Source organism: Prionailurus viverrinus, chromosome D2 (assembly GCF_022837055.1).
Source record: "Prionailurus viverrinus isolate Anna chromosome D2, UM_Priviv_1.0, whole genome shotgun sequence".
Classification (NCBI taxonomy): Eukaryota; Metazoa; Chordata; class Mammalia; order Carnivora; family Felidae; genus Prionailurus; species Prionailurus viverrinus.
The window spans coordinates 50315615-50341417 of NC_062571.1; the positions used below are offsets into that span (position 1 = coordinate 50315615).

Genomic DNA, 25803 nt, shown 5'->3' on the forward strand with positions numbered 1-25803 from the left:
CACTGACCCCACCAGGGAGACAGAGAAGGGGCTACTTCTGGGGGGTTGGGAGTGAGGAAGGCTTTAGGCAAGAAGGTACTTGAGCAGGGAGGAGGCAGCAGAATTCCAGATGGAAACCAAGGGTAGCTGGCCAACGGTGGGAAGGTAGGACAAAGGTTATGGGGGCCTGTGTAAGAATCCATAACGCTTTCCTACCCCTTACCTGTGTGAGGTAAGTACTGGACAGCCCCGTTTCCCCTACAGCTCCCCAGAGAATGAGATCATGACACGTTCAGGTTGGTGGTGCTGTGCTGGGTATGGCTGGCATACCTGCCTCAGCCTGGAGTCCCCGATGGGGCCCTCTTGGGGTCTTGCACAGGGGAGGCACAGACCCTGCTGCAGCCTCGGGCCTAGGCAACGTGCAGGACCGAGTGGTCTTGGGGACACTTACTGGCTCTGATGCTGCATAAAGTGCTGCCGTGGCCACAAAGTCAGCTGAGCAGGGTCACTGTCCCATCTTGCTGGGGCACAGAATGAAACCGGAACCTACATCCCCTGCCCGAACCAAGGATTTCAAGCTTAAGGTGACAAATGAACATCCAGTTGGTCTTCTGTGCCTTCAGAAATTTTGGGAAATCTCCAGACAGATCCATGAGTTCATGACATGGACTCAGGTAGAGTGTCCCTTCGAGAAGGACAAGAAGATTCAGAACTACCTGCTCACGGCCCCCATCTACAGCGAGGAAGGTGAGGCCCAGCTCCCCAGGGCAGCACACCCACCTCCCTGCACTGTACATGTCACCCTGACTCCCCATGTCCAGGGCCTCTCCTCTCATGGGGGGGTTGCCCTGGGAGGCAGGCCTGATCACAGGGGAAGCTGAGCCCAAAGGGCTGAGTACGTGAGGGTGGGCTGTGGGTAGGTGACAGGATGAGAACAAGGAGAGCTGGGGCTCTGGAAGCCCCGATAGTGTTGCAGAACCAGGAAGCTTCTCAGTCCCCAAGCTGTGAGCTCTAGAACCCCAGGGAGCAGAGACCTGTGGACAGGCCCAGACCAGAAGTCACTGTCCCTTCCCAGGCCCAGTTGTACCCCTAGAAAGGAAGGGACAACTGGTGTGGTAGGCAGACTGACTGCATGTGGACGTGGGTTCTGAGGGGCTTCTTCTCTCAGCTCTCTTCATCGCCTCCTTTGAAAGCGAAGGTCCTGAAAACCACATGGAGAAGGATAGCTGGAAGACTCTCAGGTAGGAGAACCCCCAGGACGGGCCTGTGAGCCCCCGAGACCAGTCCCGTGCCCAAGTCTGCTGGAAGGGAGAGGACTGGGGAGCGTGATGGATCTGCCCTTCTGAAAGGCGGCCAGGGGTGTCTCTACACAGGCTGCCAGTCGGTGGGAGGCTGAGGACTTGGCTGACCCTTCCCCTCTTGGCCGGATCTTTGAATCCAGGCCGTCCCCAAATAGCGTGGCCTGCCTTCTGCCTGCCAACCACCTGACCATTTCTCTGTGCCCTGCTTACCTTTAGGACGACTCTCCTTAACAGAGCCTGAAGGCACGGATGCAGCCTGCAGACGCTGGACGAAGCACACACATGCACTGAGTTTTAATCTTGATTGATAAGGGTTGAGATGAGGAGGCCTCACTGGTTGGGGTCCATTTTGTATATAACTTTTATGAAAAAAAAAAAAATAATTATTTCATGCATCAACCTTTGGCACTTACAAAAGTTTTTTTGTTTGTTTATTTTAAATAACAGGGCAGGGCCCTGCTTCGGGGAGGGTGGGGGAAAGAGTATCATGGGAGATGGCATCCATGATAACATCTTATTCTAATGAAATGTAGATTTTTATTTTCTACTTTTGATTATTAACATCTTACGAAAAAATATTAAAAAAAAAAAAACCCAACCAAAACCAATGTGAGCCCTGCCTGCTTGGACGCCCTTCCAGCCAGTGTCTCTGATGTCGGGGTTAGTGCCTTAGAGAGTACTGGAGGGCCGGTCTCCCACTCTATTCTTTTAGCCCTCAGCCAGCCAGTGCCAGGGAAATGCCAGGAAAGCTCTGCCCTGGGCCACAAAGTACCTGCCCTCAAAACCTAGGCCAGAGAGGTTCTAGCAAGAAGGGCTTGGCTGGCCAGGGGGCCTCATTTGCATACTTCTAGAAGCAAACCCTGAGTACAGGCTTTCCAAAGTTTACATTTTCATTTTCCTTTATCAGGGATTTAGGGGGTCGGGGAGGGGCAGGGGGATACCTGGCAGCATATTTCCATTGGAATATGTCTGGCAAATTGTTCTTCAACTACATTTTAGGAAAAGAGAAAATCTAAAATAAATGTAAGGGGGGAGGGTGTGGTGGAATTGTGTTTCCCAGGCTATAACGGAAAGGTACACTGAGCTGTAATGAAGAGAGTACAAAGTAGACTTGAGGATAGGGACATTTAAAGCAGTTCCTGAAACTCCAGTACAAAATGAAAAGAAGCAACTTACAAAGCAGTATTCTAGCAGACTGCCTCCTCCTTCCCTCTGGGTGGGGGGCTCCCCTAAGGGAATCTGAAACAGAATATTAGCCAGACCAGACTGCTGGAGCCCACTCACAGAAAACTACCCAGCATTTGGAGGTATTTTCCATACCCAAACTTGAGTACACTCCATTTTCTGTCTTTCTGGCTGTGGGAGGGCAAGTCCTGATCCCTCAAAAGCCAGAGGTGGGCCATCTGCTCTCTCTCTCCCTCACAGCAGGGCTTTCATTCTGCACAAGCAGACTCAGAACTACTCACCCTTGTTTCTCTCCGTATGCCTGGCTTCCCAGGAGCCTGCAGCCGAGATGCCCAAGTGAGGATGGGTCAGTTAGTTGCTAAGTCCCAAAGCTCCTAGGAGAGCCTGGAGATGTGGAGGTGAGGCCTCAGGAAGGGGTGGCTCCCCAATCCGATATGGACGTCGCCCTCAGCCCTGGGTGGAACAAGATTATTTACACTGTATTGTCACAGTGTTTTTGCACTTTTCAGATGTTCTAGATAGTACATATTGTATCTTGGTAGTACATATTGCTTTGTTTATGTATTTGAGATACAGAAAGGCTAAAAACTTGAGAATATATATTTGGAATACAACGTTAGAACACTTTGTCTTGCGAGTTAAGGAGCTTTCATGTCAGTGTGCACTCCACGGGGTCATCAGTCCTAGTACCTACCTGATACAGCGTCTATGTTTGCTACTTTATTTTCCCAATTTGATACACACCTTACGATGTTTTGGTATTTTGAGATGAACTCTGAGTACAAAGCTGTACCGTAACACAGGATGTCAGTTGTTGGTGTGACTGGACGTACTTGCATCAATAAAAGAACATGTTGCTCCCCTTGCATGCCTGCTCTCTGCGTGTAGCTGGTGAGGCCTGATGGCTTGGCTGCTGACAAAGAGGTGTGAGGATGTCTAGGTCCTATACGGCCCTTCAAAGAAGGAGCAAGGGTCTCCCACCTACACAACACATTCTGACAAAGGGCTTCAAATAAATAATGCAAAACAAGACCAAGTTGTAGAAGAGTTGTGTTCTGGTCCTGCTTTCCTCAAGGTAAGATCCAAAACTGTATCACTAGTTGATTGTATCACATGGTCCTAGAAGTTTGGGAAACTTAACCCATATAAGACTGTAAATGCACCTTTACTACAGGACTAGTCAGAACTGTCAGTGGGCTCTGTGGGGCTCTGCTGGGGCAAGGGAAGTTGGGGGCGCCTGCTGACATCTTTCTGTAGAACAGTTTGCAGAATGCAGTTCTAGATGGGGGCTCTTTCTGTTGTGATGAGTCACCTTCAAGACTACTAAAGAAAAGGGATTTGTTGAAAGGCACATGAGAGTTTGTGGAATTGAAAGAAAAGCATTGAGACACCGGAATGGAAGCCAAACTCCCACCTGTCCCTCTCCAGCCTATCCCACTGCCACTCTGTCGTCAATGCCCAGGCTGGACGAGATCTGCTCTACAGTTCACTGAACCTTACCCTGTTCCCTCAGAGCTAACTCGGGCTCATTTTTCAACATGTACAGTGTCTGTCATCTGCCCAACAGAAACCTTTCTGTGATGGGCGTGCTATCTGCATTGCTGCTAGTTACATCTGTGCACTGAGATGTGGCCAATACAACTGAGGAGTGGAATTTCTAATTTGAGGTGTAAATAGCTAGTGGCCACTGTACTGGACAGAACGCTAGGCCTGTGGGGCTTTGTTACCTGCTGTCCTTCCAGTGGCCTATGGACAGCACACAATAGGTGCTTAGGTGTTTGTAGAGCAATGAGGACACCTATGAGGATGCACAAGTGAGTTTTGGGTAAATGACACTTTTTCAGTCTTTAGGATTCAATGGAATTCTTAATTTCCAGGTAAAGTCATTTTTGAAAGTTTCTACCTACCTCAGCTGAAGAAGGGGCAGCACATCCTTCAGTGTGTGCCTTGGCCGTGGAGCTTGAGCTGGAAGTGCATGGCGAGCTCTCTTGGCTAGCTGCGGTGCTCCTGCACCCACAGGGTAGTCCCTCTAGGGCATGCTTCTCAAGGTGTGGCTCTTTGACAGCAGCATTAGCAGCACTGGGCACTTGCTCAAACCGATCTCAGGGTCCCTCTGCAGGCTCGCTAAAGGGGAAAACGGGGTTGGGGAATCTAGAGTGTTTGGGAAGCTCCTCTGCTGATCCTCACAGCCCACTTGTCCCAGGTGCACTCTGCTTTGCACACATCAAACCTCCACGTCACTAGTGCACGTCCTTTAATGTACTATGGTCCTGTGCTCGCACACATTCTTCCAGAGTCCCCTTACAGCTTCTCTGGTGAGTGGTGCTCTGTGCTCCTCTGGGCCCCATCTGTTTTCTCACCTTATACCATTGGCATCCATCTTGCCCACCAGTCTTGGCTTTCTGAGTAGGAGCCACTTGTGTAGCTGTGTGGCCAGCGATCAGCAAGGTGTGCAGCTCCTACCACCACCATATGATGACTGAATGCTGCCTTTCACTTCACACACACATTTGAAGAACAAATCTATGTTACAGCATCATGTGACAGGAAATAAGCTAAGGATCTCTCCTAAGGCCATAGAGACTTCTGTGACAAAACTAAGATTATTTGTGAAATATATACCCATTACACCTATATATAAAAATAATGTCCTGTTCCCCAGGGAGGCAAGACAGGATAAGCATAAGAGCAAGAAATCAAAAGTTAAACTATTAGGATTCGAATCCTAGTTTCCAGTTCTCAGCAGGGTATACTTGGAAAAGTTGTTTGTCTTTTAAAGCTTCCATTTTCTTAAGATTGAGATGAAATTACAATACTCTCTGTCTCATGGGGTTGTTGTAATGTTACACGGCAGAAAGTGCAGTGCCTGGTTCACTAGAAGCAGTCAGTGTTAGCTGGGTACATGCAGTGGCACCACTGATGAAACTGAACCCCACTTCTCCCACAGAGCAGAATCTCCTGGGAAAAGTGACACAAGAATTATAAGTGACCTTCTCAAAGGGACAACTGATGTTCTGGTTAATATATTCTAACATTACTGAAAAGTCACTTGTGTTAAATTTAATCAGTATATACATATATGAGGAAAAATCCCACAAATTGGGGATTCTGAACTACTTTCTAAATGAAAAACCTATTACCCACATACAGGCTAGTGACCTTAGATCATACCAACACGATTTCTGTTTTTATTCCCAGAAAGGAAGTCATGATAATGTGAGGAAGGTGAAGGGCTACCAGCCCCTCTCCCCTAAATATCTATCTTAACATACCCCAAACTCTTACGTATGGATCTTAAGCAACAATGTTGAGGAAACAGTGTTGTCAAGTGTATAAGAAAACGTGGGATTTAAAAAATTCATTTTCATTTCTTAAAGAACGAATAGAGGCTCTTCTCCAAATTTGGTCATAATTCTGAAGAAATTACGAGAGTGTAAAATTGGAAAATATGAAACGAGACATAAAGGGCACGGAGAACACAACAATAGGTCTAACATGTTATTGGAGCTTTTGAAAGAATGAGGTAAAGACAATGAAATATAATAGCTGAATATCTTTCAGAACTGATAAAAGACAATAATAATCCAAGGGGCCCAAAGAATCTCAAGCAGGATCAGAAAAAAAACAAAAACAAAAAACCCCCAAAACTCTACAAACACACATATCCTAGTGATACAGAACAAAGAGGAGATCCTGAAGGCAGCCAGGAAAAAAAAGTTGATTACTTTCAAAGGAATATCAACCTTAAGCTGATAACTTACTTATGAGGGAAATAACTGAAGCCAGAAGACAGCAGAATAACATCAATGTGCTAAAAAAAAATTCCCAACCTAGAATTCTATACTCTTCAAAAAATATTTTTTAAATGAGATAAAGATATTTATGAACCAAAACGGAGTTTGCTATCAGCAGACCTTCACTGAAATTCTAAAGATTGACTCTTGACTCCCACACTATATACATAAATTATTTCTAGATGCATCATAGATCTAAGTATGAATGGTGCAACAAAGATGAGAAGGGAAGTTATAAGCAATCTTAATAAAGCACCTAAAAGAAAACAGGAAAATTTCTTCTTTACTTTGGAGCAGGCAAAGGTTTCTTAAATTGGATACCAAAACCACTGGCTATAAAAGAAAGAAAAATGATAAAATGGACATTAAAATTAACAGGTTTTGTTTACTAACAGATAGCATTAAGAGAATGAAAACAGTCCCCTGCCTCAGGGAAGGTATTTGCAATACATAACCTGACAAAAGACTTGATCCAGAATACAGAAGTAATTCTTACCAATCAATTAAAAAAAAAAAAAAAAAAAAAAAGGCAATTTAAAAACAGGTAAAAAATTTTTACTAGGCATTTCAGAAAAGAAGATCTTCAAGTAGCCAATAAGCACATGAAAAGATATCATCTCCCTAGTAATAAACTAATAAAACCAAAATGAGAGAACTGTACATACTCAATAGAGATTAAAGGGTCTAAATTGAAAACATTGAAAATACTATGTTGGGACAATGTGACACAACTGGATTCCTCACACGTGGCTGGCAAGAGTGAGTTATTTGAAAGGACTGAAAAAATTGGTCAGCCTCTGGCAAGGTTAATCAAGGAAAAACAAAAGGCACAAATAATATCTGGAATGAAAGAAGGGTTATCACTACAGATCCTGTACATATTACAGATATAAGAGGATATTGTAAACAACTTTGTATATTTCATCTAAATTTTCAAATTTATCACTATAAACTCCTGGAAGACTGCACCTTATCTAAAATAACACAATCAAAACTGACTTTAAAAGAAAGAGAAAATCTGAATAGATCCATAATCATTAAATAAATTGAGCCAGTGATCAGAAATCTTCCCAAAAAGAAAACTTCATGGTCATGTGGCTTTCAGGTAGTTCTGTCAAATATTCAAAGAGGAAATAATTCCAGTCTTACAAAACTTTTTTAGAAACAGAAAGAGGAAGACCTATCACTGACTTTATAGGTTAGCATAACCTTAATAATTAACTCATGAACACAGATGAAAAACACCTCAAATATATATACACATAAACACCCATACACACACGATACATACACAGATATGCAAATGAAGTGTGTGTATGTGCACGCACACACGATAAACTAAATCCAGCAACGCATAAGAATAATATATCATGAAAGATTGGAGTTTACCCTAGGAATGCAAGGGTACTTCAGAAAACCGATTAACTTAATTTAACATCTCAAAGATGGAAAAAAACACATATGATCATCTCAACAGATGCAGTAGTATAAAGTAACTTTGTTAACTTGATAAAGGGCATTTATAAAAACACCTTCAGCAAATACCATACTTACTGATGAAACACTTGAGAGTGTTCCCCTTGAAATCAGAAACATGGGCAGGAAGTCCACTATTATCACCTCCAGTCAACACTGCACAACAAATCCCAACAAGCACAGTAAGACACGGAAAATACATAAAAACTGAAAAGAAACAAAACTTTTACTACTCATAGAGATATGATTGCATAACAGAAAAATATGAAAGAAGCCAGAAATACATCACTAGAATTAAGTGTTTTTGGCAAGGTTGCTGAACACAAGAATCAATTGGGTTTCTAAGCACCAGCAATAGACAATAAAAAAAGAAAAAAGATAGTTACAATGGCATAAAAAATGCAAAGTATCTAGGAAAAATCTATAAAATAATACATGTAAACCCACTGTGTGGAAAAAGTATAAAATTTAATTGAAAGACAATAAAGACCTAAATAGATATGTCGTGTTCAAGGACTGGAAGACTCCGTATCATAAAGATGTGAAATGTCCCCAAGGTGATCTTAGAGATTCAATGAAATCCCAATCAAATTCATGAAAGTTTTGTGAAACTTAACTAGCTTATTCTAAAATTTATATGAAAATACCAGGGCCACAAATAGCCACGACAATTGTTAAGAGTGGGCAAGTGGACTAGCTCTTAGAAATACTGATTTCTTATAAAGTTATAGTGATTTAGGCCATGATGTAAGGGTATGGTGATGGACAGAAAGCCTAATTGAACAGAGAGAGCCCAGAACCAGAACTCTCCATGTATGGAGATCTGATGGATGGGAGTGGTTCTGCAGATCAGTGGGTAAAATATGGACTATATTGTAAGGTGATGCTGGAAAAAGTGTAATACAATCCTTACCTCACGGCACATAGAAAAAGCTCTTCCAGTTAGGTTAAAGACCTAACTAGGAAAAGCAAAGCTATATATGAGGTATTCAGAAGACAATATAGAACAATAGCTTTACGCCCTCTTTCCTTAATATAAGGTTATAAATCAATAATAAAAAGTAGAATCCATAAGGGGAAAAAATAGTCACATTAAAGTTAATTTTTATTAATGAAAAAGTACCATCAAGAATGGGAAAAAACAAGCCACATCCTGGGAGGAGATAGTTAACCAATAAGAACTGGTTATGTGATGAATTCCTATGAACTGATAGAAATGGGCAAAAAGACTGAAATGCAAATTGTAATTATAATTCATGCCTAAGGCCTACTAGATTAGCAAGAATTAATAAACCTAACAAAATTATTGCCAAGGATGCAAAATGAACTGTCTCACAGTGCTGAAGATAGTCCACTTTGGAAAGGAAACAGAATGTACACACAACTGATGACCCAACATTATTACTAAAGAAATTCTTGTACACTGACACATATATAGTCGGGAAAACTAAGAAAAACAAGTGAAAAATTATCACAGAAATCAGAATGGCTACTATTATGGGGGGTGAGGGTGTGTGATTAAGAAGGGGCACACAGAGGCCTTTCACTGACAATGTTCTTTATCTCACTCTGGGTAGCTGTTTGCTTTATTACTCTTTAAATTACACAATTACATGTTATATTCTTTTCTGTATTTATGGTATTTTGCAACAGAAAAAAATTATCACATTTTCTTTTAAATTTTGATAATAAAATACTTTATTGGTACCATTTAATGTCAAAGCCACAGTGTGTTTCCATTGCTTAGCTTCCATTTTTAAATTAAAGGCTAGTTTTTTTAAAAAAGGAGAAAAGGTAAAATCACTTGATTCTGTCAAAAAACAAGATGCAACTTACCTTCGCAAATAATTAGGTTCTCTCAGTTTAAATACCAAAATTCACTGGTCTTCATAATAAATAACTGTATATAAAGGAGACAATGGCCTAATAATTCTGTAGAGAACATTTTACACATCTTAAAAAAAAAGCCTAAATGCTACCCAACTTAAAACTTGTAAGAATAATTCATAAGAGTTACTGTAAAATGAATTCATGTAGCACCAAGAAATTTGGAATTTATATTTCAGATGATACGATTTACTGAGTAAAAAGTAATGACTTTTCTTCTGTGAATTTTCAGGGGTTTATATACAAAATAGGAAGGATACAATATTGGTCCCTTTTAAAAGCCAAATCAAAATCTATGCATGCCTTTCACCTTATCTCCAATTTCTGGATCTAGCAATTGACCGTATGGTAAAAGGTCCATGTGTGATAAATAACATAGTACAATCCTATCTGAATAGAACTTCTTATGAATCTTGTCTCATTAACATAATTTATACCTCAAGTAAAACAATATTCTATCTGCAAACAATACATTTCTCTAAAATATTCTGTAATTCAGATTTCCATTCAGATTACTTTCCCCTCCACCTCTTTTTGCAAATCAGTGTAATCTATGGTATACCTCATTAAATTGTTTTTCTTCAAGAAACTCTCTTTCAACTCAAAGTAGCATAACATTACAAATACAGATGTAGCATATATTAACATATTAGGGAAAAAAAGGATAATAAATATATACGGATTCAAGCTAAATGAGACAATGCAAAGCAAAAAACACACAAAAGCATGCTATATTCATCTATTCTGAACCACTATAAGAAGGCCCCGGTAGCACCTGGCTCATGTAAACGGATGTTCCCAGATATCACCTGCTCTCCAACATAAGTAAATGTTCTAGTAAAGACATTTCCATGTTTGTTTACTTAAAACAATCCATAGCAACTCTGACTACTAATCCAGAACACGATAACACATTATAGTTTTAATCATGAGTCATAGATTCTAACCTAAGTATTTTCACTATTACTCATTTGTTTAATACCAGACATTCAGGGAGCTAAGCAACATTAAGCGTTTTTATTTCTGATTTCTTTTGATTGATTCTGAATTTCAGATGTGTCATTTAGTCATCCTCTGCTTCAGTGAAAAGGTTTCTTCAAGCAACTGACTAAAGGTCTTAACATAAAAGCAGGTTGACTCAGTGGTCAGCAGGTGAAGAACCCTTGTCCACACAATCCCTCCATAACACTCTGTCCTCTGTGCAGGACTGGATGCTCCTGACCCACCCTGAGCACAACACATTCCATCCCTCAACCCAGATGCAACCCGGGCACATCAGAACATGGGTGCAGGGTAGAAACGACCTCAAAACTACTTTTGGGGCAAACACCAGATTTCAATTTGTCAGTGATTCCAAAGTATGGTATTCTCACAAAACAGGCTTTGCACTGAAACACTTGCTTTTTCTTCCCATATCAAGTTAAACTGCTTAAAGTAAAGTAATGCCAGAAAGAACACAAAAAATAAGCATGTCTTCTCTGAAAGAGGCACTGCATCTGGAATTGGAATTAAGGCTAAAAAAATAGTGCTGGTTTGTGGTTCAGACTAGTGTGCCAATGATGACATTAACCAACAGCTTCACTATTTGTCCTGTATGCCTGTTTGTGAAGATGGGTCTCTATTTCCTCCCTGAAGACCAGCATTCCCAGGTGCGAGTGAGAGGCCTCGTTCATGGCTTTGGACTGGATGCACATACGGTACTGCTCGGGGGTCAATTCATCAGCACAGCGTTTCTCATGCCAGAGGTGGAAAAGACCAGGAACCGGAGTCCGAATCACAATCAGGTCACCATGTAAGTATTTTCGATAAAGATGAACATCTTCTCCACCCCAACCTTTTACTTCCATGTCGAATCCACCTGCAGGATTAAAATGGACACTGTACGTAACTGACAGCTAGAGCACAGTCAGACCTGATAAGGATCAAGATGTTCTGCTTCAAATGACATGGCATGGTATAGCCTAAAGACACCTCACGGAGAAGACTGACATCCTGGTTTGGAAGTCAGTTAGGAGCAGACATCTAGGAGCGCAGGGTCTGTTGTCGAGAGTATCAAAATGAGATTAAATATTTGAGAATGCTTTGTAAATGTCAAAGTTATACAGAAAATCTGGAGAAAATCAAAGGAGAAGGAAATATAAATCACCCATAATCTCACCACCCTTATTATAATTAACATAATTATCCTTTGAGACGTAAGTTTTTCTGGGTCACAGAAAATTTTCCAGAGGAGAAAAGAGAAGAAATGTCTAAGCTGAACATATACATTTGAGAATGGGCACACAGATGATTTAAAGCCATAGGAATGGATGAAATTACTGAAGGAGTTTAGAAAGAAAATAGGGCTCGGGTCTAAATCCTAAGTAAGTAATGCCAACATCTGTAGGTTAAACATGCAGAGAAAGATAAGTCAGCAAGAGTCTGACAAATGGCACCAGAGGATGGAGAAAATTCTGGAGATCAAGCTATCAGAGTAGTCAAACGAAGAAAGTGTCGTGAAGAAGAAATGGTCATGTGTGTGCTGCTCAGTTAAGAACTTAAAAAGACCCAGGTAGACCTGGAAACATACATGTTATTTATAATCTTACCTACTAGAACAATTCTGATGCAGTGATGGGGCAAATGGATAACTGGAATGGGTAAACACATGAAACAGGAGAAAAAGTTGAGACTATTTTCAAACTGGCTTAAGCTGAACAATGAACTTTCTAAAGAAGCATGGAGAACATAAACCATTTGGAGTTTTCTGAAAAACTAGAAAAGATTCTTAAAAACTGAAAACAAACTAATTCTTTAGGAGCTAGGTTTCCAAATTATGTCTTCTGTCAAATAATTATATGCCACTTTATTTCACCCTTGAAGGATGACAATAATCCTGAGCTCTCTGAAAAGTATTACTTTAAATAGTCACAGCCTTACTAATAAACACTATGTATAATATGTCTTGGTTTTTCTTCCTTGTAGATATCAGTTGTTCAAATATTAGAGATGGTGTAGATACTTAACATAAATGGGAGACTTCCAGTTTCTGGTCCAGCACAAACAGAGCTTAGAAGTCATTTCATCCTACCAAAAAGTAAAAAAAAAAAAAAAAAAACAAACTGAAAAATGTACAACTCTTCTCAGATCCCTCAGAGAAATAAGGTCACAGAGCAAATGGCTACCTCCAAATTGGAGAGACAGGCAGGTAAAACAGAATCACAAGTATCAGAGCAGAAACCTACCAATAGAAATCTCCAGGGGAACCAGTACTGGGGTAAGGTGGCGGTGGGCAGAGTGGGGTGGAAATCTGAACTGTAAAAGACAGAGAGTTGAAAATTTCAGGCGGCCCAGTCATAGGAAGGTCCCTATACTCCTTTAGGAGCTCTAGCAAAACTGTGACGACTGGAGCAAAATCCCCTAGTGCTTTCAGCAGGGCAGTGGAAAGTCATCATTTTGAAACAAGCCAGAGAGAACACTTTATTCTTCTTAACAAAACCTGCCATTAGGAGAAACTATTTTACCTGAGTTGAATCTACCTGGGGGAAGGACATACCCAACTCTAGCCCACTCTATCCATCCTGTTCCACCTTAGGTTGGGGCAGTGTCTGAGAAACACTTGTGAAGACATATAATCTCACTTCAAGGACTGAGGCCTAATCACAGGTATATAGAATGCTTCCTCTTTTCCTACACTTCACCACCGATTACTAAAGGCCTTGCCCAATACATTACGTTCAGCTATGAAGAGAAAATGAGGCATACTAAAAGACAAAAAACAATTGAAGACATAGAGCAAGTATCAGAACCAGACTCAGATATGGCAGGGGTATTGAAATTATCAGCCTGGGAATTTAAAACAACTAATTGATATGCTAAGGACTCTATTGGGAAAAGCAAGAACAGATGGGTAATGTAAGCAGACTGAGAGCTTCTAAGAAAGAATAGAAAAGAAATGCTAAAGATAAACAATGTAACAAAGGAAGAATGCCTTTGTACTGGCTGAGGACAGAATCTCTGAGCTTGAGGACACACCAATAGAAACTTCCAAAACTGAAAAGGCAAACCCAAAGAAGACTGGGGGAAAAAACAGATCAGAACAGAATTTCTAAGAACTGTGGGACAACCACAAAAGGTATAACGTATGTATAATGGGAATATCAGAAGGCGAGGAAAGGGAGAAAGGAATAGAAGCTCCACAATGAAAGAGGCCAAATTCCAAACAAGCGCTGAGAGGATTGGGACTCCCTTTCTCATCCAGCTTATAGTTATAAGGTAGACGCTCCATTCCAGAAGGGAGTGGGACTGATCTTCCCCTACCCCATAAGGTAGGGATGCCACTCTGAGAGAAGGGTGCCACTGTCTTCAACCCCAACCCCCACCCCCCCCCACCCCGGGAGGAGAGGCTCAGACATTTTTTCCCCAGGGGAGCAGGCAGTACATGAGAACAAACTGCTTCAAAGCTCGACCCCAAAGAAACTGACTTTATTTGAAACAGTGTGCAGAAGTTCAAGCCTAACAGGGCTCTTGAAAATAATGGAGATTTTGGTGGTAAGCAATTCAGAGGAAGCTGATAGCTCCATTAGAGCAATAAGCTAAAACGTAGGCCAGTTAGTTTACTGGAGAGAAACAGGGAAAGAGACAGCTAAGAAGAGCCCTTTTGAGGTCTGAACAAAAAAAGATTTGCCTCAAAAACTACCTTGCAAAAGGGTTCAATTTAACTGGGTCAGACTGTGGAGCAATTCATGCCCCAGAGCCCTGTCAAAAACAAGAGTGCAAACCAGTGAGCAATTAGTGGAATCTAACAGATGGGAGTTACCAACAGAGGCACAGAAAAAGTAAAAGAGAGCTCTACTAAATTCATGTCATCCCAGGGTGACTGTGCACATGCCCTAAGGAGTGACAGGAGAGGCTTCATATTGCTGGGGGGTGGAGGGAGGGTGGGGAGTTAAAATTCATTAACATAGTAAAGCCAAGTCAATAAATAAACAAGCAGAAAACAGAACAAAAAACAAGCCCTGGAGGCAGGGGGGAATTCAATATCCAGACTTGCCACAATAGATTAACTAAGATGTTCAGTTTGCAAGAAAGAAATTAGGAGGCATGTTAATAAACAGAAAAGTGTGACCTGTATACCAGAAAAAAAGTAGGCAACAGAAACTGTGAGAGGGCCTAGATGTTGGTTTTTACAAAAATTCCAAAACAACCATTATAAGTATGTTCAAAGAATTAAAGAAATCATACTTAAAGAGAAGGTAAGATAACAATGTCTCATCAAATGGGGAATATTAATTTGATGGGGAAGTCATACATATATATAACACATATATAGATATGTATATAGAGAGAGAGAGACCGAGAGTGCCAAATGGAAATTCTGGAGTTAAAAAAGTACAATTTAAATAAAAAACTCATTAGAGCAGCTCAACAGAAGATCTGATCTAACAAAGAATCAACAAACTTGAAGACAGATCAACTGCGATTATGTAATCCAAAGAACAGAGAAAAAAAGAATGATGAAAAATGAACAATCCCAGAGAAATGTGGGATACCGTTAACTGCACCAACACAGATCAAACAGGAATATGAAGAGAAAATAATGAGAAAGGAGCAGTGAGAAGTAACACAGGTTAGAAGGCAATGATGTATACTCCCTGTTTTATTAAGCCAGAAGTAAGGGAAAAGGGCATTAGTTTCATTTAATAGTCTTTTCATTGCTATTTGCTGATTTTCCATGATTCAAATGTTACAATAATAAAGAGACAAGGTGGAGGAATTTCCAAAACAAATGCATGATTATAAAAATGAATGTCAGACAGACCTAAAAAGTACATAAAATATATTCTATTATAAAATATAAAATAAATAAATAAATAAATAAATAAATAAATAAATAAATAAATATATGAGAGAGAGAGAGAGAGAGAGACAGAGAGAGAGAGAGAGAGAAGGAGAGAGGGAGGGAAAGCGAGCGTGCACAGGAGGGGGAGAGACAGAAACCCAAGCAGGCTCTGCATTGTCAGCACGGAGCCTGATGTAGGGCTCAAACTCACGAAGTAAGATCATGACCTGAGCTGATATCAAGAGTCAGACAATTCACTGACTGAGCCACCCAAGTGCCCCTTCAGCCTGCTTTCTTAAACTGTACTCTGACAATCTATTTTTTGCTGGGTAAGGCTGAAGCCAGAGTGGGGGCAGGGGGCTTAGACCAGATTCTTCAGGGTCATCTCTGGCTTCAAGGAATGCATGATTAAGCCAGTGACTCTAAGTCCCCCACTCTAACTTCAATCAGAGCTAGAAAGACCAGTTGTCTTTTCATTTGTTTTTTGAATACTAGGATTTTCATAAGAGTTAACAGATAATTAAAGAGGGGTTTCATCTCTAAATAAAAAAATGCCAAAGCCCCTGGAGTAGATACTCTAATATTACTTCCAGATGTAATAATCCATGAGCACAGCACCAAAGTTATGTAGAGATCTTTTGTAAGAGCATTCAAAACAACTGCAAATATTGGTAACAAGACAAACCGATGTTTTTAAAAACCAGTGTTTGATTTTCAAGAAACAAGTAAATATTCTGTTACACCTTCATCTTTATGATCTCATTTTTGCCACTCAGAGACATTATTATAAACTTTGCCTTTCACATCTCCAGACTCCTCTTTTTAGCCAATCTCAGACATTCATAATTTAATAGGAAAACACTCGATTCTCAGACCTTTAGAAAATGCCATAAGGCCCTACAGTAAACATGTATAGTCCTATTCTTAAATGTAAGATACACTTACCAATGGTCAGGAAATCTGATCGATACTGACAAGTCATTCCAAAGCCAAAATCTCGCCAAAAGCCAGAATCCTTTTTGTGAACCTTTGGTTAAAAAAAAAAAAATCAATTTAATCCCTCCAGACCTAGGTGTCAATCAACAATGAAAAAAATTAAGATATTTTCCAAATAATAATTTTTCCTATCGCTTATGTGACTGAAAATGGATCACATGCATTTATATTATTAAATCCTTACAAAACCAACAAAAAAACCAGTACTCTACATGAGCAAAGGATTCTTGCCATATTTAATTTACCCGAATTCAAGCCCTTACAAGGTGCAAGCTGGTTACTGGTAAACAGTATGGTGTCTGAGCTCAAAGGAGCTTACATTCTATTCTGGGAGGGTAACAGTTGCACAAACACATACTGTAATACAATATAATTACTTCTACACAGATCTTATTTGGTGCCTACTCAGCATTTATTCCTTGCCCCTTTCCTGACTGTACACACTTTTGCTCTGGTAATTCTCTGGCCTCATGTAGCCCATGAGCTTCAGGGAAGCTCCTTCCACCTGCGGCTTCAGACTGGGCCATGACTACTCTTTACCAGTGGCACACTGTCACCCCACTAACTGGAGGAACTGGTTCACTAACAGGAAATCAGACAAAATTCAGGACAACATGGCAAAAGAAGAGGGTTGTTGGGAACTCTGGAAGACAAAGCCCCTTCGTTCCTCCGAGAGAGCTACTAGAAAAGACGCTTGCTTTTTTTGAATGGTATAGGGCAGGAGTCAGCAAACTACAGCCTCCAGGCTAAATCTGGCCTGCTGCCTGTTTCTGAAAATAATTTCATCGGAATATAGCCACACTCATTTGCTTACAAACTGTCTATGCATATTTTCATGGTACAGTGGCATAGTTGAGTAGTTGCAATAGGAATTTAACTGTATGGTCCGGAAAGCCCAAGATATTTTCTACATGGCTCTTTACAGAGTAAGTCTGACAACGCCTCAAGTAGGGGTGGACATGAAGCTTGGAGCTGCTGCACTCCTCTATCACATGGGAGACCAGTTTTAAAATGAAGCTGTCACCACTAAAGTCCAAGCAGAGAAAGAAAAAGAAAAGCAGGGCTTTGATGATATAGAGCCCCCAGAATCAAGTAAACGTTGAACCTCGATAAACCTTCTTTATTTTATTCATGCATTCAACAAGTATTTGAATCCATTAGACACAGTACTAGGAGCTGGGACACAGCAGTATGAATAGAGCAGTATGAATAGACTCTGCCATCACAGAGTCTCTGTTTTGATGGAAAGACAGCAAATAAATCTGTATCTCAGGTGGTAACACATGCTAGGAAGAAAAATGCAGTAGGACAATGGGAGAACATGAGAGACAGAAAGCCTATTTTGCCATAAGGGGCTTCTCTGAGGAGATAATGTTTGAGCAGGGGCTGTAATGAAATACTGAAGTGAGCTGTGCAAATATCTAAAGGAGATCATTCCAGGTAAAGAGGGTAACATGTACAATGGCTCGGAGGCAGTAAGTGAATGACTAAGGCAAGAGTAGAGAAAACAAGGGCAAGAGCAGAAGAATGAGGCCCTGCAGACAAGAACGGGCTATTAACATTTTAAAAAGATAATTGGTATTACATGATTTTTGTATGTATATGGTAATGATCCATAAGAGGCAAATGTTAGGATAGGAGGCAGTGAAGGATGGTGGGGACGGGAGTCCTTGTTTAGGCATGAGGGATAAGCTCTAGTTCAACAGAAAAGGACAGGCTAGACTTATGAGGGGTCACGGGGAATTTGTCCACTGGGAATGGGGAGAGGCTGAGAGATCTCATGACAGAGTAAAGAAGAATGTCTGACCACTCCTCTAAGTGAAAAATGAAGCAAGATATTTGGAGAGGGAGGAGTGGTGAGGAGTGCTGGGAGGCACGAGAAGGACAGTGTGCCTGGCTTGGAGGACAGACAGCAGGTAGACTATGGTCAGGAGCAGAATGTCAGGGCAGCCATGGAACCCTGAGGCCTATGGTCATATATTTAAAGCAATGGCCCTATAGTGGGGCTGTGTTTCTTGCCCTCCACATTCACTGCTCAGGGGCCTGGGTGAAAGTTGCCCTTAACCAGGCTGGGGTTTTAAGAGAAAACATTGGGAGGAGGGATGAAGGAGGTGAGTATAACAAGAAGGCTATGGATAATGACTGACTATGGAGTCTGAGTTGGGTAAGGAGAGATGTAAGGATACGGACATGAGGAGGATGACAGAAAAGAAAGATCTCATCCAGCGTGCAGGGTTCTGAAACAGCTTTCTAGAAGAAATGAAGTTGGAGCTGGGATCTGAGAGAGAAGCAGGAGTTAGCCAAGTGAAAGTTGCAGACAAAAGAAGAGGTTGTGCAAAGATCCAGAGATGGGAAAGAGCACTGTGGGTGAAGCATGGTGGGACCACATGAGAGACAGAAGTAGAAGTGACCACAAATCTAGGCCAGGGCTCAGCAAACGTCTGCAACACAATGGGCAGTAAATATTTTGGGTTCCGCAGAACACAGAGGTCTGTCACAACTATTCAACTTTGCCACTGTAGTGTGAAAGCTGTCATTGACAATAAGTAACCAAATGAGCATGCTGAGTTCCAATGAACTTTATTTATGGCCACTGAAATTTGTATTTCATATCATTTTCATCTGCCATGAAGTATTATTTCAAAAATATTTTCCAACCACTCTTCACCCCTGGGCCAGAGAAAATTAGGCAGCAGGCTGTTTTGGGCAGCAGGTTGTAGACTGCTGACCCCTGGTTTAAGGGATCCACAGGCCTCATCAGAAAGAATGGGGTACCTGGTCACATGTTTTGGCTTTTTCCTAATGGCAATGGAAATTTCCCTGAAGAGTCAGGGCAGAAGGAGTAACGGGATCAGATGACATTTTTGAAAGATCACTCTGGTTACAGTGTAGAGAAGAGATATAAAAGGGGACAAGAAGGGAGGCTGGTTAAAGAGGCACCAGTTATAATCTAGGAATGGGAAGCCTAGTTTTAGACTATCATGGTATGTTCAGAAAGAAAAAATTGCATGGAGGTAAAAAAGATTGAGTACAAAAACTGACAAGTTAGCAAGTGACTAAATGGGCAGGAGTAAGGGTGAGAGGGAAGGATCAACCAAGAGTGACAGCAGGCTGCTGTCCTGAACAATGGTAGTACCATCCCCCAAGAGTGGGGGCACTAGGGAAAGGGCCAGCCCAGAGCAGAACAATGCAGAGCTGGGTTCTGGATATAATGAATGCGAGTGATCTGTAAGCCACATGGGAATTACTGCTTATATCTATAGAGGAGGCAAATCTTGAGGGGAGTGAGGAGAGTCTGAAAAAGCTGCTGTGTGGAATAGGAGAACTGGCTGGAAACAGAACAAGGCAGCAACTGAGGACTCAGCTTAAGTTGGAGCTAATACGTGAGGTATGCATTTTCCTTCTTTCTTTTTTCTTTTTTTTTTTTTTGCAGGAGAGGGGCTTCTTCCCCTTCTAGAATGTAAAGCTCCTAGACAGCAGGAATTTTTGTTGATTTTGATCACTGCCATATCTGTAGCACCTAGAACAACATGTGGCACATGGTAGGCTCTCAATAAACATTGGTTAAATGAATAAATAAATTTATAGAGGCATAGTTTCTGTGGCAAAACCAGGCTCTAATATTCTTATCTCCTTAGTCAAAACAAAAGTATTAAAACAAAACACTCACTTTGACATGTCTACTCCATGACAATTCTGATTTTACAAATATTATGACTTCCTTTATAACTTAACTTCTTTTAAAAATCTCCAGTTATCAGATTCGGGGAAAGAAGTCATTGGTTTTGTTTGATTTTTAAACCACCACATTTCCACTGTCAATAATCCCTGGTTATTCATATTTTATTTTTATCTGTCCCTCTCCTAAGCATGTGGGGGACATAGCTATCCACATTATAACCTGTATCTCTAGCCCTCAGTGCCTCACAGGCTGCCAGGTTCAAGAATCCATGTGGCAACCTGACACCTTCCCTTGAGGAGCTAATCGACCAACATGTTCAGGTTGACCTCTTTATCTCTCCTCTTGCCATTCTTGTCTTTTTCCTACTCCTCACATCTTGTCCACCAGCAAGTTCTGTCAGCCAAATCACACCCAAACCGTTCTCCACAATCACCATCCTTACTCAAGCCACAGTCACCTCCCTGGTCCGCTGCAAAAGCCCAACTGGCTCTTTGCAGCAGGAGCCACACACAATCCATTCTCCATAGAATCAAAACCCTCCCAAGGCTTTCTATCACACTTAGCCTAAACTCCTTAGTGTTAACAAGCTCTACGTGACTGGCTCAGCTTTGTGCCCTACTGCCCACTGTGCTCCAGCCGCCTTAGGAAACCCACTAGTGTCTCCTTCTGCCTGCAACTGCTTTTCCCCAGTAAGGGTAGCAGGTTCCTTCCTGTTACTTGGATGGCCTCTCCTACAGCCCAATCTCAGAAAGGTCTTTCTGACCAAGCACACCACAGAAACCACCTAATCACTCTTCACAACTCAGCCTATTTTAATGATCTGTATGGTATTTATTAATTGACTTTATCTTCCATCTCCTCCTACCAGAATAAATATTCCTGTGAATGGTAACCATGTCTATATGGTTCCAGGTGCTGGGGGTTCCAGCGGTGAATAATGGCTGGTATAGCATGAACCCTACTGGATGAATTAATATAACAGAGGCAGTTTGTGCACTGGGTAAGAGTGGAGACACATGGCCCAGCCTTCTGGCCCCAACCCTGCCAGGCCCGTGGGCAGGCACTCAATCACCATACAGCTGTGTCCTTGTCTGTAAAACCGGGGTAAAAATAGCACCTACTTCAGAGGTTGTAAGAAGGATTAAATGAGTTAACATGTATGAAAAACAGAACAGTACCTTACACAGAGAAAAGGGTACATAAAAAAATAGCCATCGTTAACATTAAAGTATCATCTAAAAAAGATACACCATTTCCCGTTTTTTAAAAATTTTATTTTGAGGTAATCTCTACACCCAACGTGGGTCTTCAACTCATGATCCTGAGACCAAGAGTCACATGCTCCTCTGACTGAGCCAGCCAGGCGCCCCCATTCCCCACTTCTTAAACTTTGTATTTTCCGCTACATTTACACTGCTGTATATATCTACATTTCATGAACATTTTCCTTTAGGTACATATTCACCACTGTAGGTACTATAATTCAATTTATTATTTTATCATTAGAGTTTTACTTGCTTTCAATGTTGTCAATATTATTATGTGAATTGCTACTCCAGAGCTCTGCTTCCTCAGGAGAGAATCCTGGGAGTGGAGATTACTGGATCAGAGAGATGAACCTGTTTGAAAACTCCTGGCCCAGGGAGCTTGCCTGCATTCCTACACCACCTGCAGGGATGGGAGACTTCCACCCTGCCAGCCTCGCTTGCATGGCTATTTTAAACAGTGATTTTACAGCAGCAAAAAAGTTTTGCACTGCTGTTTTAATTTATTCTTCGTAATTTTACTATTTAAATATGTTTATTGTGAATTATTACCAACTGTCTTTTAATCATTTTTTTCTATTGGTGTATTTCCTACTTACTTTGAATATTAAGGAGATAATATTACACATTAAGGAGAGCAAGCTTTTGTCTTACTTTAAGTGGGGAGACTGAAGTTTAGAAAGGGTAACTTGCAAAGGTTACAAAGGAGCGAAGCTAGAGCTTGAAGTGGAAGCACTTAAACTTATCTTTCTGCATAACATCTAGAATGAACCTACATTCAAACTATTCTTTTCCCACATCTTCCCAAACCAGACAAGAATATTAGTATGCTTTTATATTTCTCTTTACCCTCATATGTTGACTCCATTTGGCACTTTTTTTATCAAGTAATTTTTTTATAAATAATTTTTTTTTGTTTTGGAGTAATTTTACGTTTATAGAAAAGTTGCAAAGCAGCAGAGAGAGTTCTCATATACTTCTCATCTAATTCTAACTTCCCCTAAAAGTTATTATCTTACATTGTTGTGGTGCATTTATAAAAACTAAGAAATCAACACTGGTACATTACTATTAACTAAATTTGAGACTTTTGTTTGGATTCCACCAGTTTTTCCTTTAATGTCCTTTTTCTGTTCCAGGATCCAGTCTAAGGCACCAAACTGCATTTATCTGTTATGTCTCCTTGGTCTCCTGAGAACCTGTCACAGTTTCCTAGTTTTGTTTTTAACGACCTTGACACTTTTAAGTTTATTTTTTTTAGTAACCTCTGCACCCAACGTGAACCTCGAACTCATGACCCCGAGATCAAGAATCATCTGCTGCTCCTCTGAGCCAGCCAGGCACCCCTGATCTTGACAACTTTGAGGAGTACTGGTCAAATATTTTGTAGAATACTGGTTTTGTCTGATGCTTTTCATGATTAGGGTTTTGGAGGGAAGGCCACAGAAGTGAAATGCCCTTCTTGCTACACCATATCAGGGGTGCATAACAACCCTGGTAATGTTAGCCTTCATCACTTAGGGCTTAAGGTGGTGTCTACCAGGTTTCTCCCCTGAAAAGTTAGTTTTTCTCTTTCCATACTTGATTCTTTAGAAGTGAGTCACCTAGCTCCACCTACTGGAAAAGAAAATACCTACATAAGTTGTTTGGAATTCTGTAAGAAGACTGATCTCTTTCCCCTCATCTACTCTTATTTTACCTAAAAAGCTTGTCTACCCATTGATTATTATTTATCTACTTGCTCATTTATTAATTTTCTAAAATTTTTTTTTTTTTGATGAGAGAGCGAGAGAACAGGGGAGGGGCAGAGAGAGAAGGAGACAGCATCTGAAGCAGGCTCCAGGCTCTGAGCTGCCAGCACAGAGCCCGATGCAGGGCTCGAACCCACAAACCGCGAGATCATGACCTGAGCCGAAGTTGGACGCTTAACCAACTGAACCACCTAGGCGCACCTCCACTATTTATTTATACCAGTATGGGCTCAAGGATATTTATTTTATGCTTGGGGTTGCAATCCAGGACTATGTTATTTATCTTGTGCTCAAATTGTTCCAGCTTTGCCATTGAGAGTTCTTCCAGGCTCCTGTGTCCCTTTGACAGACCCTCACCTCACCCTTTTGTTGTTTGAGTACTTCCTTACTTTCTGGACCTTCAGGCTCCTTAATTTCCTGTCCCAGCACTAAGATCTGGAAGCTTGGTATGCTTGTTACTCTTGGGGTATCACTGCTTCTAGGTCTTCTCAGGGGACAGAGCTAGGTAATACTTGTAAGCATGTACCTACCGTTTGACTTTTAAATCCCCAATTGTTATTCATTTCTTTTTTATTATGTGTTTCATCAACAACTGTTTAAACAAAAGTTTTGCTGGGGTTTTGTTGTTGTTGACCACTGTTACATTCTCAGATTTTCTTTCATACAGGCTCATTTCTCATTCTGCTGAAGAGGTCTGTAAGAAGTAAACCGAGTCCCTGAATGTTCAACAATGTCTATTTTGCTCTCAAACAGATCAAATATGAATTCCAGAATTAAAGTTGTTTCTCTCAGAATGTTCAAGGTATTGTTTGATTGTCTTCTAGCACCAATATTATCAAAATGAAGGTGAATGCCAATCTGATTTTTACTCCTTTGTAGACAAGCTGGGGTTTGGTATTTTTGGTGTCTCTAAAAGCTATCAGGATTGTCCCTTCATTGTTCTCAAATGCCAGAAGACTTGTCTTTCCTTGGCTCTTTGAAGTTTTCTTCTATTTCCTCCTCTGTTTTCTCTTTTTTCTCCCTTCTGGAACTCCTATTCAATCAACAATTTTGGGAGCTTCTTGACTGATCCCTCATGTCTCAGTTTTTCTCTCACATCATCTCTCTTGGTCTTTGTGTGCCCAGATGGCTTGTCTTCTAGTTTACAGATTTGTTTCAACTGTGACCATTCCACTATTCAGCCCATTTACTGAGGTTTAGATTTTCGTAATTTCCCAATTCTGACCTTTTTAGCACCAAATCTGGTTTTATGAATTTAAAGTTTTCTCTTCCTAAACACATATTTATCTTAAAGTTGTTTTCATTCTGTATTCATATTCTCATGTGTTATCTTTTCTGTTTTTCTGTTGGTTTGGCTACTCCTGGTTAACCGCTACTGATTTTTGTTTCAAAAATCACTGTTCAAAAACCTTTGGCTGTTAGCTGTGAGTAGAGGGGCTTATCTCCAGTAATAGTGGAAGAGGGGCAAATGTGCCAAGAGTAGCTCATCTTCAGAGCCTGGGGCTCCCTATCCACCCTGCAACTCAATATTCCCCAAACCCTGCTCTGCCTCTCTTGCTCCAGAACTACATACCCTGCTGCAGGCTACAGTTCAATGCCTAGGATGCCTGTTGCTGAGCACATGGCCAGAGAATACATACTTCACTACTCTCTGCCTTCTATGAGCTCAGAGGATGCAAAGCAGCCCCATCCTGTGTTCTCCTGAACACGTTCCAGATTCTTCTCTCCACTACTGATCCTATGCCAACTACTGCCATCTTACAGAAATTTCTCAAAATATGGATCTACCAGTGAGTGGCACTTCTCTCATTTTGCAGTGCTAATATACCTTTTTGTTTTCAGTAATTCACTTTTACAAAGAATTTAGGGTGTCAGATAAGGCAAATGTGGGTGCTTCGTTTGTCATTTTGATCCCATCTGTTTCTATATTCCTCAGTAACACTGGCCTACAGATAAGGTACAGGGTATGTGTATATAAACGCCTTGCCAGGTGTTCCTCTGAAGAGAATGTTGGCTTCATAAAATTTATTAAGTAGATCATATGGTACTGTTCTTTTTTGGAAAAACTCACCAGTAAAACATTATACCTATGCACCTGCAGGATAATTTTTTGATAACTGTTCTAATTTTTTAAGTGGTTCTTAGTCTTTTCAGAGCTTCCATCTTTTTTATTCATAAAGCACTAACAAAAACTTTGCTCATGTTAATAGTTTATAAATGCTCAAATCTTTTATCTAGATTTTTTTTTAACTTACCATATAAAAACGATTTCTCTCAATGTTTTCTTATTCTAATTTCCAATGATGTGTTTTTCTGTTTACCCCAAATCTGTCCACGTTGATTAAAATATTTTTTTTTAGCATGGGGCGCTTGGGTGGCTCAGTCGGTTAAGCGTCCGACTTTGGCTCAAGTCATGATCTCACGGTTCGTGGGTTCAAACCCTGCACTGGGCTCTGTGCTGACAGCCTGGAGTCTGGAGCCTGCTTCGGATTCTGTGTCTCCCTCTCTCTGTTCCTCCCCTGCTCACATTCTGTCTGTCTCTCTCAAAAATAAATAAAACTTAAAAAAAAAACAGAAAAAAAATTTTTTTGCACATAAAGATTAAGGTCCTATAGATTAGTGAAACTATTATTTTTGGTTCATTAATTTCTGCCTTTTTCTTTCTT

The 25803-nt window shown here is 40.8% G+C and overlaps 2 protein-coding genes and 1 long non-coding RNA gene across 15 annotated transcripts in view; 1 reads left to right on the forward strand and 2 right to left on the reverse strand.

The window, feature by feature from the left end:
- RASGEF1A (RasGEF domain family member 1A) overlaps positions 1 to 1634 on the forward strand; it is a 33361-nt gene extending 31727 nt beyond the window's left edge. For 3 of the 4 annotated variants that reach the window (XM_047824792.1, XM_047824794.1, XM_047824793.1), the window contains exon 11: positions 603 to 860. In XM_047824792.1, coding sequence (XP_047680748.1) covers positions 603 to 860 — 258 coding nt within the window. Of the gene's footprint in view, positions 1 to 602; positions 861 to 1147; positions 1221 to 1496 lie in introns of those variants that run through there. The other variant, XM_047824795.1, reaches the window with a different exon arrangement.
- On the reverse strand, positions 1042 to 8173 carry LOC125147677 (uncharacterized). 3 transcript variants are annotated; one of them, XR_007145265.1, is made up of 5 exons: positions 4373 to 8168; positions 2747 to 2918; positions 2457 to 2519; positions 1491 to 1639; positions 1042 to 1180 (listed from the first exon to the last, which is right to left on the reverse strand). It is a non-coding gene; the product is annotated as an uncharacterized LOC125147677 (long non-coding RNA). The 3 variants fall into 3 exon arrangements; XR_007145266.1 differs by having other exon boundaries at positions 1491 to 2918; positions 4373 to 4589; positions 7814 to 8173; XR_007145264.1 differs by having other exon boundaries at positions 1491 to 2918; positions 4373 to 8171.
- A 1242-nt stretch (positions 8174 to 9415) lies between these two features.
- The window catches only part of CSGALNACT2 (chondroitin sulfate N-acetylgalactosaminyltransferase 2), a 46319-nt gene continuing 29931 nt past the window's right edge, over positions 9416 to 25803 (reverse strand). Inside the window, exons 6-9 of one of the 8 annotated variants that reach the window (XM_047824781.1) lie at positions 16389 to 16470; positions 12847 to 12916; positions 12628 to 12688; positions 9416 to 11480 (exon numbers count right to left, since the gene is read on the reverse strand). In XM_047824781.1, coding sequence (XP_047680737.1) covers positions 11188 to 11480; positions 12628 to 12688; positions 12847 to 12916; positions 16389 to 16470 — 506 coding nt within the window. In that variant the 3' untranslated portion in view covers positions 9416 to 11187. Of the gene's footprint in view, positions 11481 to 12627; positions 12689 to 12846; positions 12917 to 16388; positions 16471 to 25803 lie in introns of those variants that run through there. The other 7 variants (XM_047824783.1, XM_047824782.1, XM_047824785.1 and 4 more) reach the window with 7 other exon arrangements.